The 17,622-nt window shown below is 35.8% G+C and overlaps 1 protein-coding gene across 1 annotated transcript; it reads left to right on the forward strand.

Annotated features, from left to right (window-relative positions):
* Window positions 1-15,691: 15,691 nt before the first annotated feature.
* Window positions 15,692-17,242, forward strand: LOC129808851 (uncharacterized). The gene has a single exon (XM_055858759.1). The coding sequence runs from the start codon at window positions 15,692-15,694 to the stop codon at window positions 17,240-17,242; it is 1,551 nt and encodes a 516-aa protein (XP_055714734.1).
* Window positions 17,243-17,622: the final 380 nt, after the last annotated feature.

Raw genomic sequence — 17,622 nt, forward strand, 5'->3', positions numbered from 1 at the left:
TATAGAGACCAACATTTGGATTTTTTATCAAAATATTCAAAGAATGCGAATAATCTTCAAGTAGATGATTTGGTGAGAGTCGCAAAAACTAAACCATCATTTGACAGAGGATTTCAGCAACATTGGACAGTCGAAAAATTTCACATAGACAAAATAATCGCCAAGAAACCCTTCCCCATATACATTTTGCGTGATTACAAAAATACCCCGATTTCTGGAAGATTTTATAAACAGCAATTGCAAAAGGTACAGATTAAAGATGGTCATCCTCCCATTGAAAAGATTATAAAAACACGAGGCCTGGGGAAAAATCTTCAGTATTATGTAAAATTCAAAGGGGATGATACATCTCATTGGATAAAACAGATCGATATTTTAAATCAATATGGCATCGAGCGACATGAAAAATGATTTTTACTTGACTCTGTTGAGTAATTCCTCACAGAGATATTTTCCTCATAACACTCTGGCAAATTTTTACACCAAATTGCCAGCAAAAATTTTCTTGCCTGGTGAATGGGTTGTTGGACTTGCTGAAATATCATTTAATGTGGCAGAATCGTCTGGTGATAGGGAAAAACCTAAAGCTGTAAAGCCAAAAACCATCACCATAATAAATAATCAGGGAACGAGAAAGCCGATAACAATTCCCATTTACACACCACAAACACCTCTAAGAAGTCTTCTCTACTGGGTGAAAAATGCTTATAATCATAATTCTGCAATGGACAATCCAACTGTGGGATCTTCTTTCGAGGCATTCAACATTGAAATGAAACTCGAGCAGCTTATTGAGGAATGCACGGAGTGCACATATGACACTGAGCACGTGGAGATGAGTGAAATGAGTGGAAATGCCAAACTCGCAGCTCTTCTGAGACCAAAACAACAATGCGAGTCAGCTGATATAATTGTAAAACAATCTTTTGATGAGGTGTCTGAACCTTTGACCACAATCAGCATGTATTTGAATGACACAATGTTTGATATTCCACTGTACAGAGATAATTATGAATCTATTGATGATCTTATGAAAACAATATTTGTATCTCTTCCACAATCTGCACGCAACAAAGATGAACTTTTAAAAATTTTAGAACATTCAAAATTACCTCCAATCATACATGATGTGAACAGGGATGATTTTGTTTCATCAGTTTTGCATCCATCAATTTCTCCAGTCCCATTTACAACAAGCCACACCAGGGACTTAATGTTTGTGTACACTGATATAATTAGGCCTCAACTTGTAAGCAATACTTTTGCAAGATGCCTGAGGACCATACTTTTAATTCAGAACAATGAAGTTTATAAATCATTTGAGAGAATTCAATATTTTCCTGTAGAAAAAAATGATTTTGATACGATTGAAATTTTAATCACATCCCAAAATGGGAAACCCTACAATTTTCAAGCAAGCTCAACACCAACAATGTTAGTACTTCATTTTAAGAGAAATAAATGATGTTATGAAAAGATATAAATACACCTGTTATTATTGATTTCTTCACTATCTCAAAGATGGCTAACCTATACACTTCATATTATATGAGACAAATTGGCCGTGGAGAAATTGGGAGTGTTTATGTTCCTGATTTCTATGGCGTACAAAGAGGTCGAGGACTGGGTTCAGTTCTTGGAGGCCTAATTCGATTCTTAAAACCACTTTTTATTAGAGGATTGTCTGCATTGAAAACACAAGCTGCAAAAACAGGAGCTGAAATTTTAACAGATATTGGTACAAAACCCCTTAAAGATATTCTTCTGGAGCGGGGTAGAGAAGCTCGAGATGATTTAAGACAAAAAGCTATTAAAAAATTCAAAACTATGACTGGAGAAGGTATATATACGAGTCCACAGAGAGGATCTTCTATTCCCTCATCATCCTTAGTGAGGTCCAGATCGAAGAAAAAGAATAAAGCCAAAAATATTCTTGACAAAATTCAGGAAAAGATTATTAAAAAGAGATCAAAGCTCAAAAAGGTCAAAGCCAAGCAAAATAAAAAACCTAGAGTCTTGGATATTTTTTCATAATGACTCAATATACAGAATGTATGAAGAGCGAACTGGACATTTTTCTATCTCCACCCTTGCAAACATCTATTCTCAGAGCCGATGAAATCTCTTATCAACCCCTTGCCAGTCTAGATAATTCATCAGTGATTGAATTTTACTCTGTATCCAATGGAGATTGCTATCGAGATCTATCTTCAATCTACGTGAAATTTAAAATTCAACTCTTAAATGAAAATGGAGAAAGATACACAGATGAGGATATTGATCAACCAGGAATTGTAAACAACATCCTGCATTCACTCATACGATCGGTGTCTGTGTCACTCAATGGAAGGATAATTTCCCAGAGTGAAGGAGATTATCATTACAGGAGCTATTTTGAGACACTTTTGTCTTATGGACAAGATGCCAAAAATACTTTCCTACGCAACTCTGGATGGATAAAAGATCAATCAAAAAGAAATAATTTGATTAAAAATAGCAAGGTAATTGAGGTTTTGGGTCGGCTGCATTGTGATATGTTCAATCAGCCATTATTCTTAATTAACAATGTAGACCTAAGGATTATTATTACTCTTGAGAAATCATCTTTCTTTCTTCTTTGCAATGATAATCATAATCCACAATTTCGCATACACGATGCAACAATGTATATGAAACAGATAACTTTAAATCCAAATATTCTTCTTGCCCATAACAAAGTGCTTGAGCACAAGAATGCAGAATACCATTATAAAAAAGTTGAAATTAAAACACTAACAGTTCCCGCGGGGTCTAATTCCATAAATTTGGACAATATACTTCATGGAATTTTGCCACGCCGAGTAATTTTTGCCATGGTTGACAATTCTGCATATAATGGACAAAGATCTCAAGATCCATTTAATTTTCAGCATTATAATATCTCAGATTTCGCCCTACTTGTAAATGGTACACCATATCCGATTAATCCTCTTCACATGGATTATCCTAAAGATCAATATGCAAAAGCATATCAGACTCTCTTTACTGGGACAGGCATTCACTATGATGACAAAGGGCATGACATCACTTATGAAGAATTTAAAAATGGATTTTTCATCTTGGCATATGATCTGAACCCCGATGCTCATTCAGGTGGATGCCTTTCTCTGTTAGATCAGGGTTCTATTCGTATAGAAGCTCGTTTCTCTGAGACAATTTCAACAACTATTACTTGCATTGTGTATGCGGAATATGATGCGAAGTTAGAAATTGATAAAAATAGGAATATCATTTTGTCATAAGCTGATATACAATAGATTAATTTTTTGTCTGTCAATAAAGAATTTATAAAATGTGAAAAAAATGTTTTTTTTTCCTCTTTCATTGATCATCTGTTACTGATCTTCATTTTTCAGTGAGGTGCTACAATTGCATTGCACTTCCGAGTCTTTTTTCTGTGTTGCCTTCCTCTGTCTGGAGGTATCAAATTTTTGCACTGAGAATGATAGAAAGAGACTCTCCCATATGGTAGTGAGCGCGCGAAAAGGTCTCATATTGCATTTGCATTTTTCCACACTTGGACTGTGCAGAGGAAAAAGATAATGAAGAGTTTCACCTAAAATTTCATTCACTGTATGTGACACCAAAAAAACACAATTTGCAATTCTTCTGAGTAGTTGGGTGATCTAAGATTTGCAAAATATTGTGAAATTCCACTCATCAAGACATTTTTTCCGTGTTGCCTTCCTCCGTCTGAAGGAATCAAATTCTTGCACTCTGCATACTCATTCCCATATGATAGCGAGCGCGAAAAGGTCTCATATTGCATTTGCATTTTTCCTCACTTGGACATTGCAGAGAGGAAAAAGATTATGAGGAATCTCACCTAAAATTTCATTCATTGATAGCGAAAAGCCACAACACATTTTTCCTATCACGTGCGGATAAAGTGCACAGTCATCTGCGCATTGTATAGGGAGAAAAAATTACATGAGAAAGAGTCCACCAAGCTAATTTGCATTTTAAAATGACCCTTTAAAAGTGCAATCTCAAAAAGTTCAAGATGGCCGTCTAAAGTTTACATCTTAAAATCGCAATATGACTATCAAAACGGTTTACATTCAAACAACAGTACTCTGCTGGGACAGCCAATAAAAATGGTTCCCAACAACAGTACTCTGCTGGGACAGCCAATAAAAATGATTCTCAACAGTACTCTGCTGGGACAGCCAATAAGAATCAACAGTACTCTGCTGGGACAGCCAATAAGAATCAACAGTACTCTGCTGGGACAGCCAATAAAATTAACCGAAAACCGAAAAGGGGGTTGCGGGAAGGGGGGAACGGGGAGGAGGGATTACCCTGAAGGTAGCCCATCGACCAGCATTATAGCCCTGTGACGTCACAAAACAGTACTCTGCTGGGTCACACAGGTGACGTCACGACAGTACTCTGCTGGCACCTTACTACTCACAGGGTCTGGGGATACGTTTATCTCTGAAAAGGCAGCACAAGAACTCTCTCTTCCACGAGAAAAAATTAATGCGCCAGTCAGAGGAATTGGTGGTGCTACTGCGGGTGTTTCTAAGTATCAAATACGCATACAAGTTGCACCCAGATTTCCCTCAACCTTTCAACTAGATGCTCAAGCTTTAGTACTTTCGTCTCTCACGGGGTTTCTACCCCAAAGAAGCATTGAATCTTCTTCTTACAAAGGGCTGAAGATTGGAAATGTAATGATGGCTGATCCTACGTTCATGACTAGTGGACCAATTGACTTAATCCTTGGTTCTCAAATTTACGCGACAATTCTCAAAGAGGGTGTAAAGAAAAATAAACTCCTATGCGCTCAGAATACCGAATTAGGGTGGATCCTTACAGGAACAACTCCCACTAACAGGAACTCATCGGAAAGAAAGGCCATAAGTATGATTACTATGGCAGAAATCGATGAGCAGCTAAGAGCATCTTGGGAAATGGATCAAACTAAAAAGCCAGATAAGAAAATTATCCATCATTGTGAAAAACACTTCGCTGAAACCCATACTAGGACTCAGGATGGACGCTATGAAGTGAAGCTACCATTTAAGGATGATACATCAAAGTTGGGTGATTCCCGGAAACAAGCTATGGCTCGTTTAGTACATCTCGAAAAGAAATTTGCGACTAATGAGGAGTTGCGAAAGGAATATAGCAGTTTCATGGAAGAATACATTGCTTTGGGACACATGACAGTTGCTCCAAGGGATGGAGGTAAATATTATCTACCCCATCACGCTGTATTCAAGCAGGACAGCTCCACTACAAAAACGCGGGTAGTGTTTGATGCGTCATGCAAAACAAACACTGGTGTGAGCTTAAATTGCATTTTATATGCTGGTCCAGAACTTCAAGATGATTTGAGTCACATCATAATCCAATGGCGCAAACACAGATTCGTTTACACTGCCGACGTCGAAAAGATGTTTAGGCAAATTCAAATAGCACAAGAGGACAGGGATTTCCAGAGAATCTTATGGAGACCCACGTCTAATGACCCAGTCAAAGAGTACAGATTAAACACTGTTACTTATGGCAAAGCTCCTGCCACCTTCCTTTCAGTAAAAGTTTTATTTCAACTTGCGAAAGATGAAGGAGAAGCATTTCCTCAGGCGGTCACGGCGTTCAATGATTTTTACGTTGATGATCTAATGACGGGAGCTGATACAGTTGAGCAAGCTCAGGAATTGCAAAATCAGTTGATTGGTTTGCTTCAGAAAGGAGGCATGAATCTTCGAAAATGGACAAGCAATTCTCCAGATTTGCTCACTAACTTATCCGACACACAGATCGAAGCCAAATATTTGCATCTCAACGATACAGACACTCTCAAAACACTTGGAATTGGATGGCATCCGCATACTGATCATTTTCAGTACAAGGTAAAAACACCATCTCCTGGAAAGTTAACGAAGAGAAAACTCCTTTCGGACCTCGCTTCCATTTTTGGAATTTTTCCAGTTGGTTGGATTGGTCCAGTTGTATTGAGAGCAAAGCTCATCATGCAAAGAGCATGGAAATGTCAAGATAATGACAAAGAAAAGCAAAAAACTGAGCGAAAGCTGCATTGGGATACAATTCTTCCAATGGACATTCAGAAGGATTGGACGGATTTTATCAAAATGTTACCGGAAATCGAAAAAATTAAAATTCCACGGTATTCAATGTATTCACCAGGCGCTGAAGTACAATTGCATGGATTTTCAGATGCATCTGAAAAAGCCTATGGTGCAGTTGTGTACACAAAAATAATTCACAACGGCAAATACAAGATTACACTTCTGGCTGCCAAATCTCGTGTGGCACCAACAAAAGCCAAGGTTACACTTCCTAAGTTGGAATTATGTGCAGCCGTGCTGCTTGCAGAGCTTTTAGATTCAACAGCACGTGCCTTGCAAATACCAGAAGCGTCAGTCCATGCATGGTCAGATTCTCAGATTACTTTAGCGTGGATTGCAAAGGATCCAGGTGAATGGGAGACCTGTGTAGCACACCGCGTCTCAAAAATTCATGAACTTACTGATAGAAATATTTGGAAGTATGTTGAAACTGCTGAAAACCCAGCAGACTTAGTCTCGAGAGGTATCTGTCCTTCTAAACTGAGACACTCAGAACTTTGGTGGGCTGGACCGTCTTGGCTCCGTCGACCTGAGGAATCCTGGCCAGTAGCCGAATTTTACATTATCAAATTTGAGAATGAGATTTTCAAATGTGAGAATATGGTTCTCAAACTCACACAATTCACATTATTTGAGAATATTTTGTGATAATATTTCAAACTATTATACTGGAAAATATGGTTTACATTTAAAAATTCCAGTGTCAGTGCATCAGTGCAGTGTTTTTGTGTGGTGATTTTAATATTTCCAAAAGTGAAGCCCACGAAACCAATTGAACATTTTTATTATGCGCAGCCTAAGGCAAGGATTTAGGCTAGCAAGACAGTATTTGAGGGAAACAACCAACGCTTTTAATTTGCCAGAACGACAGTAAGTAGTATTTTGCAAAATATTTCATAATGTGAGTAAGTATAAAATGTCTACATCACTTATGATTCTCATTTTAACCATCGTCATATTTTAATTTTCTACGTGTAAAAATTTGAAATAAATTGAAAAAACAGAATATATTGCAAATGAAAAATATTTAAATAAATAAATTAATAAATAAATAAAATATCACATAGGCGAAACCAGGGGCATAGGAAGGAATTTTGCTCAGGAGGGGGGGTAAAATTTTTTTTACTTAGAAAAGTAAGATGAATACAGTAGACTTCCGCTATCACTGGGTTCTTTATCAATCGAGCGACTTTCTTATTAAAGTTCACTATTCCCTTAGTTATATATCGCGGTTCTTTATCATTGAGGTTTTTATGTGGTATTTACGATGAATATGAGTATGTAAATTTAATGTGGGTATTGTAAGGTAATAAAAAGTCTTTGGATTTTAAACAGTTTCACGTCCGAAAAACAGGTTTAAACAGTTAAACCTCCTCAATTAAGAGACAGTCTACTCTAAACTAAAGATTAAGAGATTTATTAAATATATTACTAAGGCGTATAAAAAGGCATATTTTTTTTCAGTTTTAAATATCACTTTGGTCTTACCAAACGTTTAGTAAGGCTACTGATCGAGGAACTCAGACCTTTTGCCACTGAAGGAAGGCGTAGCACAAGAATTCCATTAGAATTAAGAGTTCTGACAGCTCTTAATTTTTACACTTCGGGCAGCTACCAAAAAAAAGTAGGTCAAGATTTTCTGACTTGCCTTAGTCAATCAGCAGTGAGCAAAATTATACGCGAGATAAGTCGCTTAATTTCTGTTCACTTACACCCGAAGTATGTGTGTTTTCCTAACACTGTAGGGGAAATAAACGAGATCAAATCACGGTATATGTTATAATAGAATAAAATGTGCATGTTTCATAACACCAAAACCTTGCATCCTTTTTTCAACTTACAGATTTCGAGCAATGTGCGGGATTGACGGGATTATAGGATGCGTCGATGGAACACACGTTACTCTTTCAGGCCTTCCAAAGAATGTGGAACACGCATATGTTGATCGAGAACATCAACATAGTTTGAATGTTATGCTAGTAATTTTTTAGTTTGGATTACTTAGGGAACGGCTTATAGATACTAAGCAAGAAAAAAACTGAGGATATCTATTCTTTAAGATGTTTTAATGCTGAGTACGATTGCTCAGTGGTGTTTCTTTTAATTTATTTTAATAATCAAAAAGAAATCCAACTTGTCTCAAGCTACCCCTGTCTCAAACATCTCCAGTTTCTTTTACAGTACTGTCTCTCTATACTATATGCATAACGTGTCGATGCACAGCTTTTGTGTCGGTTGCATTCAAAATCAATTTGTTTACATTTTGACAAAGTGAGGTATTATGTCGTTGGAGGATGGTTCAGTGATTTTGCTTGTGATTTCTCATTATTTAATCAATAAAATATTTATAAATGAGTAATACAAAGAAAAGAAGGAGAACCACCACCGACATAAAAGATAAAGTGAAGGTGAAAGAAAACAGCCGTTCGGAATTTCAAAAAAAAGTGCATATTCAGAGATAAAACTGTCAAAAAAAAAGTACCCAAACTATGCATATAGAGAGACAGTATTGTATATCATATTACTCACGAGTTCGAACATTTTACAAAACTTAGGCTTTCATAAAGCATTCATAGTACAGTACGATTCCGATAGAGTCAACTTCTAAAAATTTTAAACACTGTGAAAAAATCTACAATTTCAGGTTTAATGTCGACCTTTTTAACTAATTTTGTTTTGTGAAAATTTTTTAACTGGTGAAATAGTATCTACAACAATTAATAACTTCACTGGTAAAAAAAGGTGGATCATTTTGATTCATTCGCGATCCTTTTGGTGAATCAAATATGATCCATCATTTCAAATGTTTCATTTCGATCCTTTTTTGAAAGATCATTTTGATCCATTGCAAAAGAATCAAATTTTGATACTTTGAATGGTTCACTTTGAGGAGCTTTTCAATAGATCAGTGAATTGATCAAATGGAACTTTTAAAATGATGACTTTTTAATCTTTTTTAAATGTAATGCATTTGCCCTTCAAAACAAATTAAAAGAAAAACATATATATCTGAAATATTTCCAGATATGCGCTTCTAAATGTTCCGAAGCTTGAACGTAGAGCAAAAAACACTTTTTACACAATGAAAATCTAAGGATTTTTTTTCACTATTTGATCAACAGAAAGTTCTCTCTTTCCGGGGGTGGAACACCGACAAAATTACTTAAAATCGTACAAATCCGTGCAACTGGGGATTATTTTAATTTTCATTTTTTTTACTCACTTTTGGCAAATTTTTCACGTTTTCACAAGTCTATAAACTTAATTCTTTTTTACCTATAACATTATAATTTATAGAAAAGCGCCACTAAATATCTAAAAGGACACAAATTCCACGACAAGCGCACCCCGTTTATTTATGCGCTCAGCGAGTCTCAGTGACTGTCACTGACGTCACTAAAAGTGGCGTGATTATCCAAGTGATCCATTCAAATGTATCACTTTTGACATATCGTACCAAATTTTCAATCGCTGAAATATCACGGTTAAAATTTTAAAGCTATCAATTTTTTAGTTTAGACACGTTCCCCTTATATGAGCAAATACAGTAAACACATTTTTTACTGTTTTAATGGTTTTATTTAGTAAGAAAATTCATGTAAAATAATCGCAATAGTGATCCAATTGAAATGTTCAATTTGATACATTTGAATGTATCTTATATTTTCTATATTTTTTGGCGTAATATCCTGAAGATTGAAAATAGTTGTCTCAAAAATGTCTCATTCTGCCTTGTTATATTATTCCTTTAAACCTAAAAACTCATTTTCGCTATTTTCCTTTTATTAGTTATGGCAGAAAAATATTCTTGAACATCGATCTTTCTGAAATGATCGATTCGAGGAACCTTTCAATGTATCATTGAGTGTGATCCTTTACTTGGATCACTGAAGTGATTCATTAAAGAAGAATCAATTCAATTCAAGTGATTTGATGAAAATGAACCTTTTAGGCCATGATTCTTTTGAAATGATCCCTGGTGATCCATTCATTTTTACCAGTGTTAGAATATTGCAGATAAACACGAATCATATATGTGTTGACCCCGTTGACCCTATCAACACATATGTAATCAACAACTGTAATTCGGAAATGTAGCATGCCGAAATTTAATAACAAAAATACTAATTATATTTCTCTCAATATTATATTGACACTGAAATTATGAATATCGTTTTTCTCTTATGTTTTAATTTATTTTTATTCTGTGTAGGTCTGTGATTCTGACTTGTTTATAATGAATGTCAACGCGAACTTCCCTGGCTCCTGCCATGATTCCTATGTGTGGGAACAGAGTGATCTCTGTTATTTCCTAGAAAGGAAGTTTTCAGGATCACACAATAACTCTTTTCTCTTAGGTAAGATACCAATTTTCACGTAATTTTATGAATAATTAATTTTGTCATACTATATTTGAAAAATTTGTGTTTGTTATTTTATTACTAGTTTTATTACTGTTTTAGTTAATGCTAGAGAAACAAAATCTAATATTTCATTCAATATTATAGGAGACAGTGGTCACGGTCTAAAACCGTGGTTGATTACCCCATTTCGAAATGAGTCACCGGCAAGAGAGAGACGTTTCAACTATATCCTCTCGCAGGCACGCAGTGTTATTGAAAGGACGAACGGAAGATTAAAAAATCTTTTTAGATGTCTCAATTCAGAACGTAAACTACGATATAGGCCTGAAATTGCGGGACAGATAGTTGTTGCTTGCTGTGTAATTCACAACATCTTGATATCCTCGCAGATGATCGCCAGAGGTCATCATTTTTTTGACGAATATGCCGAGGAAATACCAGACAGACCAATTAATCCCCAAGCCAATCATTTTGATGATGGTGAAGTTGTCCGACAGCGATTAATGGACCTAGTAGTAAACTAATAACTATTTTCATATGCTTATAATTCGTTTATCATTTATAAATATAAATCAAGACCTTATAAAAAAACATTTTTCTTTTTTTAAATAGAATATGTTCAGTGCATTTTACTGCTGGAACTCCACAGAGAGAAAGCAGTACATAAGCACCGAACAGACTAGGCTTTTGATCTTTTCATCGATTATAAAAGAAGCAATGGAAAAGTCAATATGACACCTTCATTGCTTTCGATTAGATTACTCATACTGAGAACAGCGCCATCTAGTGTAAGTAAAATGTCGATGGCGGGAAATATTTTCAGATGTTCAAAACAATGTAGTGCACATTCACATGTATTTTATACTAAACTTTAATTTCACTAATGCCTAGACTTATTTTAAATATATTTCAAAAGTTTTCACGAGAATTTTATGAGTAACAAATCCTTTGTTTTGATTTTTTCTGGCATCAACTGATTTCGATGGTGGTCAATGAAATTTCGAACAGTCAATTTAAATAGAGAATGTAACGGACTATGCGATATGGAACTGTCAAGAAAAGAGCAATTGACCGGGCAAATGCTTTTTGATCAAAGTATTTATATTTGGCAAATTTTACTAAAATATCATTTTCTTTTTAAAGAATATTGTCTTAGAGAACGAGAAAAACATCAAATTGATGCAAAAATTGATTGGGTGCCGCAATTTTTTGAATATTTTTTCCACGTGTAAAAAAGCAATGAAGGCGTAAAAAGCAATGACCATGTAGAAAAGCCCAGTCTGTTCGTTGTGGTAATCCCTCGAATTTTTTACACTCCAAAATTTCCACCTTCCACCCCCCGAGGATCGCTTCTTTTCGACATGTCTTCGCGTTTCAGACAATTTCTGAAAAATTCTGTCACGCGGTTTGTCTATCTGATCGTTCGCATGTCATCACCTCGAGAAAGCAAGCGGTAAAAGATAGCGACTTGAGACCTTCTATGTATCCCCATAAGTCGACCCTTGGACCATTGTCATGTTCTTCTTTTTTCCAACTATTCCTCTTCCCTTCCAAAACCATGTTTTTGAGATTTTTCGAAAATGTGTAGAATTTTTTTTTCATTTTTGGATATGTTTTAGAAAATATGGCTAGGCGGACTTTTCGTCCATATATGAAAATCCCGTTGAATCATTCCTAATAACGGTTTTTAAAGGTCAAAAGTTAAAAGGCTCTAGAGAGCACATTTCTCTACTGATTGGCATCATGTTTGGGCACGTTAGAAAGGTCTTAAAATTCCTCAAAACCATAAGCCGATTTTAATCGGTTATGAACCGGTCCACAGCCGTTAACTAATTTTTATCCAAAATTCAATTACATTACGCCTAACCTATTTTGGGGTATATTTTGAGTGATTTATAAACCAGTTCTATTAGATTCTAGCCTCTTGAATATATATCGTTTGTATGACTCTCAGCGTAGAGTTTTGAAAACTTGCTGTATTCTACAAAAATATAAATTCTACAAGCAAAAATTTTTAAATAACATTAAACTATAAATAGGAAGAACTAAAAATTTTAGATATGAAAGATCATTATCACGTATCTTGGTTTAATACGAATAAACACTAAATATGTACCCAACAAAGTTCTCGTTTTTTGTCGAATGTAGGTACTAAGACATTTTTCTAAAGTTTTAACTTCAATGAATGTAAGTAAGAATGAGATCAAGTGCAGGTGAAACAATTTTAACGAGAAGTAGTTTCACATTATATCAGGCTTCACATCCCTATGATTCTTTTATTGTTTGAACTCTACCTAGAGAACAATATAGAAGTTATCTATAAACATCAAAAATGATTAATCAAATTAATAAAAAAAAACTCAATTATAGCATTAGAATATCTTTTTCGTGTTTAATGAAACACAAAATGCGCAATATTTCTTATTTGCTCTTGCCTAAAGCTGAAATACGTCAGGAATTTGTTTAAATAACTTTAAATAGTCTAGAAATTAGTCAACTATTTAAACACTCTTCATTTTATTGATATAAAAGTTTAAATTAAAATCAGTGTAATCGTAAATAAAAAGATTATATCTAATGACAAGCATACATTAAAAAAATCAGTACGGCCATTAATGTATAAGGTTCCCGTCTTAAATATTTTTTGTTTTTCCTCAGTATTTGGGAGATATTTTAATTTTATAGATTGATGATTTTGGTATACATTTTTGTGGATGTTTATGGTTTTTGAAGGATTTTCAACACAGGATACTGGTCAAAATAGGCCTAAAGGCCTAAGAACTTGGTAAGGGGAGACAGGTAAGGGGGGAAACAAAAAAAAACATTAAAAAATCAAAATTATTCCTTAGTGTAATTTAATAATAACTGAAATACCACGATTTTCAGTCAATTACACTAGCTGTGAATATATGCAAAAGTGTTCAATGACATTTACATAACCTCCAAATATTTTAAGGTGAAAAAGTAAACAGAGAAAGTTATTTTGGATTATTGCTAGAATCTTGTGCTTTTTCGTCATTTTCAATCTATTAGTCAAAAGAAATATTAACAAGTAAGTAAAATAATTTATCATTGCTCTATATATTATTAATTTTGCGCTAAATAATTATAGGATTGTCACGGCATGGACTTCGTTACGATAGCAGTAAATTGTTTTCTTCCATTATTACGATTGAGATGATATATTATTATTATAAATGAGATAATCTCTTTGTGGTGTCAATTTATGAAATTAAGAGCCAGAGCCAGGACTGTGCATAGGTATATCCATCCGGAAGCCAGAGAATTTGTGAAAGTTAATTTGTGTAGTCATTTTATTTATAAGTTCATGTGCCATAGTTCTCATGGCTATAAATTCGTTTTTGAGAAAATTGTTGTCTTCTCTGAGCCTGTTAATCTCTAGATCCTTCATTTGTAATATCTTGTCTCGTGTAGCCAATTTCTCCAAAAGAACTCCCCTCTCAACTTCCCAACTGGAGACTTGTGCTTCAGAACTGACCTGTGGTTGAGGAGCCGGAATGTTAGATGATATTGACCTAGATCCAGAAGGCGGTAACGGTACTGGACGCGGGGTCAAATCTTGTGATATCGGATGCTGTTGAATTGGACTAAACTGCGAGTTTTTAATCGGCTGTGAAGGCTGTGACTCTGATGGAAACTGAACATCTTGCGACAAAGTACTCTTCAGTTCTTGGCGTCCATTTGATTCTCTATTCAACTCATCGTGAGATTTAAGATCATTAGCCTGTGAGTCAGAAGATGTGGAAGATGTCGAACTTGTTGTAGAATATGTTCGAGGTTTAGATGGTCCAGGCGCAGCAACTTCACATAGTGATCTTTCGATTTCGCTGCGTATATTTGCAGGCTTGTTTCTGGATCTCGTGACTGTGCCTTTTGGAGATTTTGCAACACCATCAGCTTGTTCGGACACAAGATTCAGTATGCGTTTAATCATACTGGGCAAAGGTGGAACTTTTGGAGGACCACCCTCAGTCTGACTAAAATCCCTTTTTTTAGCCGTATTTCTTTTTTTGGCGTTTATGACTAAATCACGCCAAACTCTGTTCCACTGTTGTGCAGTTCTGGGATTTGACCCTGGTGCCCTCATATCATTCAATATATCGCTTACGCGATCCCAAGCTTTTTTCTTCAATACCGTTCCTTTGGGTCCTTGGTGACCCCCAATCAACAGCAACTTATTTTTTTCAATTTCCTCAACCAACCTTTCTTTTTGTTCTGTCGTAGGGTGTTTCGTTCGGGAACGTACAGATCTAGCACTCTGGGAAATGGTCTCATCATCGCCTACAAATAAAATTTTCTTTCGAAATACGTAAAGTATCCTGTTTTTTTTAGAGTAGCTTACTTTTTGATGATTCTGATGATTGATTCATCCTATTTTGCTCTTATAAATTGAATATTGAGAACTTTCACAATATAATGAACTTGTGATAATTTATCTTGCGAGTTGTGAAATACATTATCAAATATTTTTCGCGCTGTTATACAATCTCACTGGAAAGTTGGTGACAGTTAAATAGATTTAACCTCACTTTTTAGTTACACTCAAAATAAATTTAATTATGCTTTAATTTAGGAATTACTTTTTCTTTAATTTAAGATATTTCAGGATAACATTTAATGGAAAGCGAGAAAAATGTAAAAAGTATGTGTAATTTACAGGAAAAATGATAATTTGCACGAAAACATAAATATTTTTAAAGTCACATTTTTCACTATTTTTGTAAGAAATATATATTTATTTATGGCTAGCTGGCTTTTTAAAGTTACAATATTTATAAAAATTAATAAATAGTGTCATTTTAGGTATTTTTGAACATTTTTTTTTAGTAAATGTGAAAGATGAAAATGTTGAGTTTATTCAATTATCAAACTCAAACATTTTTGCTCAAACTCAAATAATTTTACTCACATTGAGTTGAAACTCAACTCACATTGGGGACGCTCAGAGCAATTGTGGTCTCTTTTGTATGCATTTCCCTATTAACACGGTCAACTTTTGTTCTGAGCATCTCATTGTACGAGTTGCATGCGATTTTTCGAACAAAAACTTGTCAAATCAATGAGAGTTTTGTGAGTTTGAGAACCGGATTCTCACATTTGAAAATCTCATTCTCAAATTTGATATTGTAAAATTCGGCTACAGATAAGGAATATGAATTCTTGCAGGAAATGGACGCGATTATTGCAAAAGCTCAAGGAGCTACGCATTCGCTGTCATTATGGGCAACAGGTCCATCAATTCCATATGCAAACTTCAGTGAGGAAAAGATTCCGGAGGTTCATGTACCACAGTCAGAACTTCTTAACAAATATGACTCCCTCACAAAAACAGTAAGGATTACAGCATACTGCTTGCGTTTCATTAAGAATTGCCAATCAGCTAAGCGAGTTCAGGGAGAACTATCAGTCTTAGAACTAGCTGAAGCAGAAAACAAGCTTGTAAAAATACTTCAAGCTGGTCATTACAACCGAGAACTTCACAGATTGCGTCAAAATCTGTCTCTTCCATCAACGAGCAAAATTCTCAGTCTAAATCCATTTCTAGACAATGATGGGATTATGAGAGTAGGAGGTAGATTGGAAAAATCGGAGCTTTCTTTTAATCAGAAGCATCCAATTCTTATACCTCACAAGACGCATTTTGCCACACTCATAATTAGAGATGCTCACGAGTCTACAATACATGGCGGCATATCCTTAACATTAAACTACTCAAGAAACAAGTACTGGATTCCAAACTCCAGGAATACAGTAAAAACAATCCTGGATAGATGTGTATATTGTTTTAGACAGAAGAGGCATACCCCAAATCAATTGATGGGAGATCTCCCTCAAAATAGGGTTACTCCTTCTTCTCCTTTTGCGTCATGCGGTATTGATTTCGCGGGTCCATTTTACACAAAGGCATCAAAAGGAAGAGGAATAACCAAAAACAAAGGCTACATAGCTGTGTTCGTGTGCTTTAGCACCAAAGCTGTGCACTTGGAGTTAGTAAGTGATCTGTCGACAGAAACATTCATTGCGGCTCTCAAGAGATTTATAGGCAGGCGAGGAAAACCTGCAAATATCTACAGCGATAACGGAACAAATCTCGTGGGAGCAAAGAACACTCTTGACAGTGAACTCAGAAATGCGACCGAAACTGCCTCAAAATCCGCTGCAAAATATGCAACGGACGAGGGTATCCAATGGCATATGATTCCACCCGCAGCTCCACACTTTGGTGGACTGTGGGAGGTAGCGGTGAAGTCGACCAAAAAGCACTTAAAGGCATTGATGTCCGATATTTCACTCACGTTTGAGGAATTTACCACGGTTCTAACAAGGGTTGAGGCAGTTTTAAATTCTAGACCAATTGCCCCCCTGTCGAATGATCCTAATGATCTGGCCACGCTGTCCCCGGGACACTTCCTGATCGGAAGGCAAATGCTTGCGCCCCCAGAGGAACTGGTTCAAGAAGAAAATCCTTTGAAGAAATGGAGGACAGTCACAAGACTACAACAGGAGCTTTGGAAAAGATGGTCGCGAGACTATCTTCAGCAGCTTCAACAAAGACACAAATGGAAACAACAGAAGGAACCCATCAAGGTTGGAGAACTTGTCGTGATGATAGACGAAAATTCCCCTCCTCAGCAATGGCCACTCGCCAGAGTGACTGAAATACACCCAGGGGAAGATGGGCTACCCAGAGTAGCAGATATCAAAACCAAAATGGATTAAAAAGAAGGCCGATTTCCAAATTGGCACGGCTTCCATTACAACAAGAACTTGAAGAAGAACCTGCTCAGCACCCAACAACCACATCCAACTTCTGTCATACAACGCAGATTCGAGCAAGGCCATCAAGGCACTCATGGAAATTAATTCTGCTATTTATGCTTTTAGCGCTTCTGACTCTGGGAGCAGCACAAACGCACAACTACAGCATTGTTCAACCAGAATCAGGATTGTATGTGGAAAGATTGGGTATTGCTCGCTTGAAAAGAGGAGTTCTTAGAGTTCAAATAGATTATCCCTATGATCAACTTTTCAAGGATAAGAGAATGGTTGAAGAGACCTTCCAAAACACTTCAAGGGCATGTGAGATCGCTGAAACATTA

This window comes from Phlebotomus papatasi, unplaced genomic scaffold, assembly GCF_024763615.1.
Source record: "Phlebotomus papatasi isolate M1 unplaced genomic scaffold, Ppap_2.1 HiC_scaffold_117, whole genome shotgun sequence".
NCBI classification, from domain to species: domain Eukaryota; kingdom Metazoa; phylum Arthropoda; class Insecta; order Diptera; family Psychodidae; genus Phlebotomus; species Phlebotomus papatasi.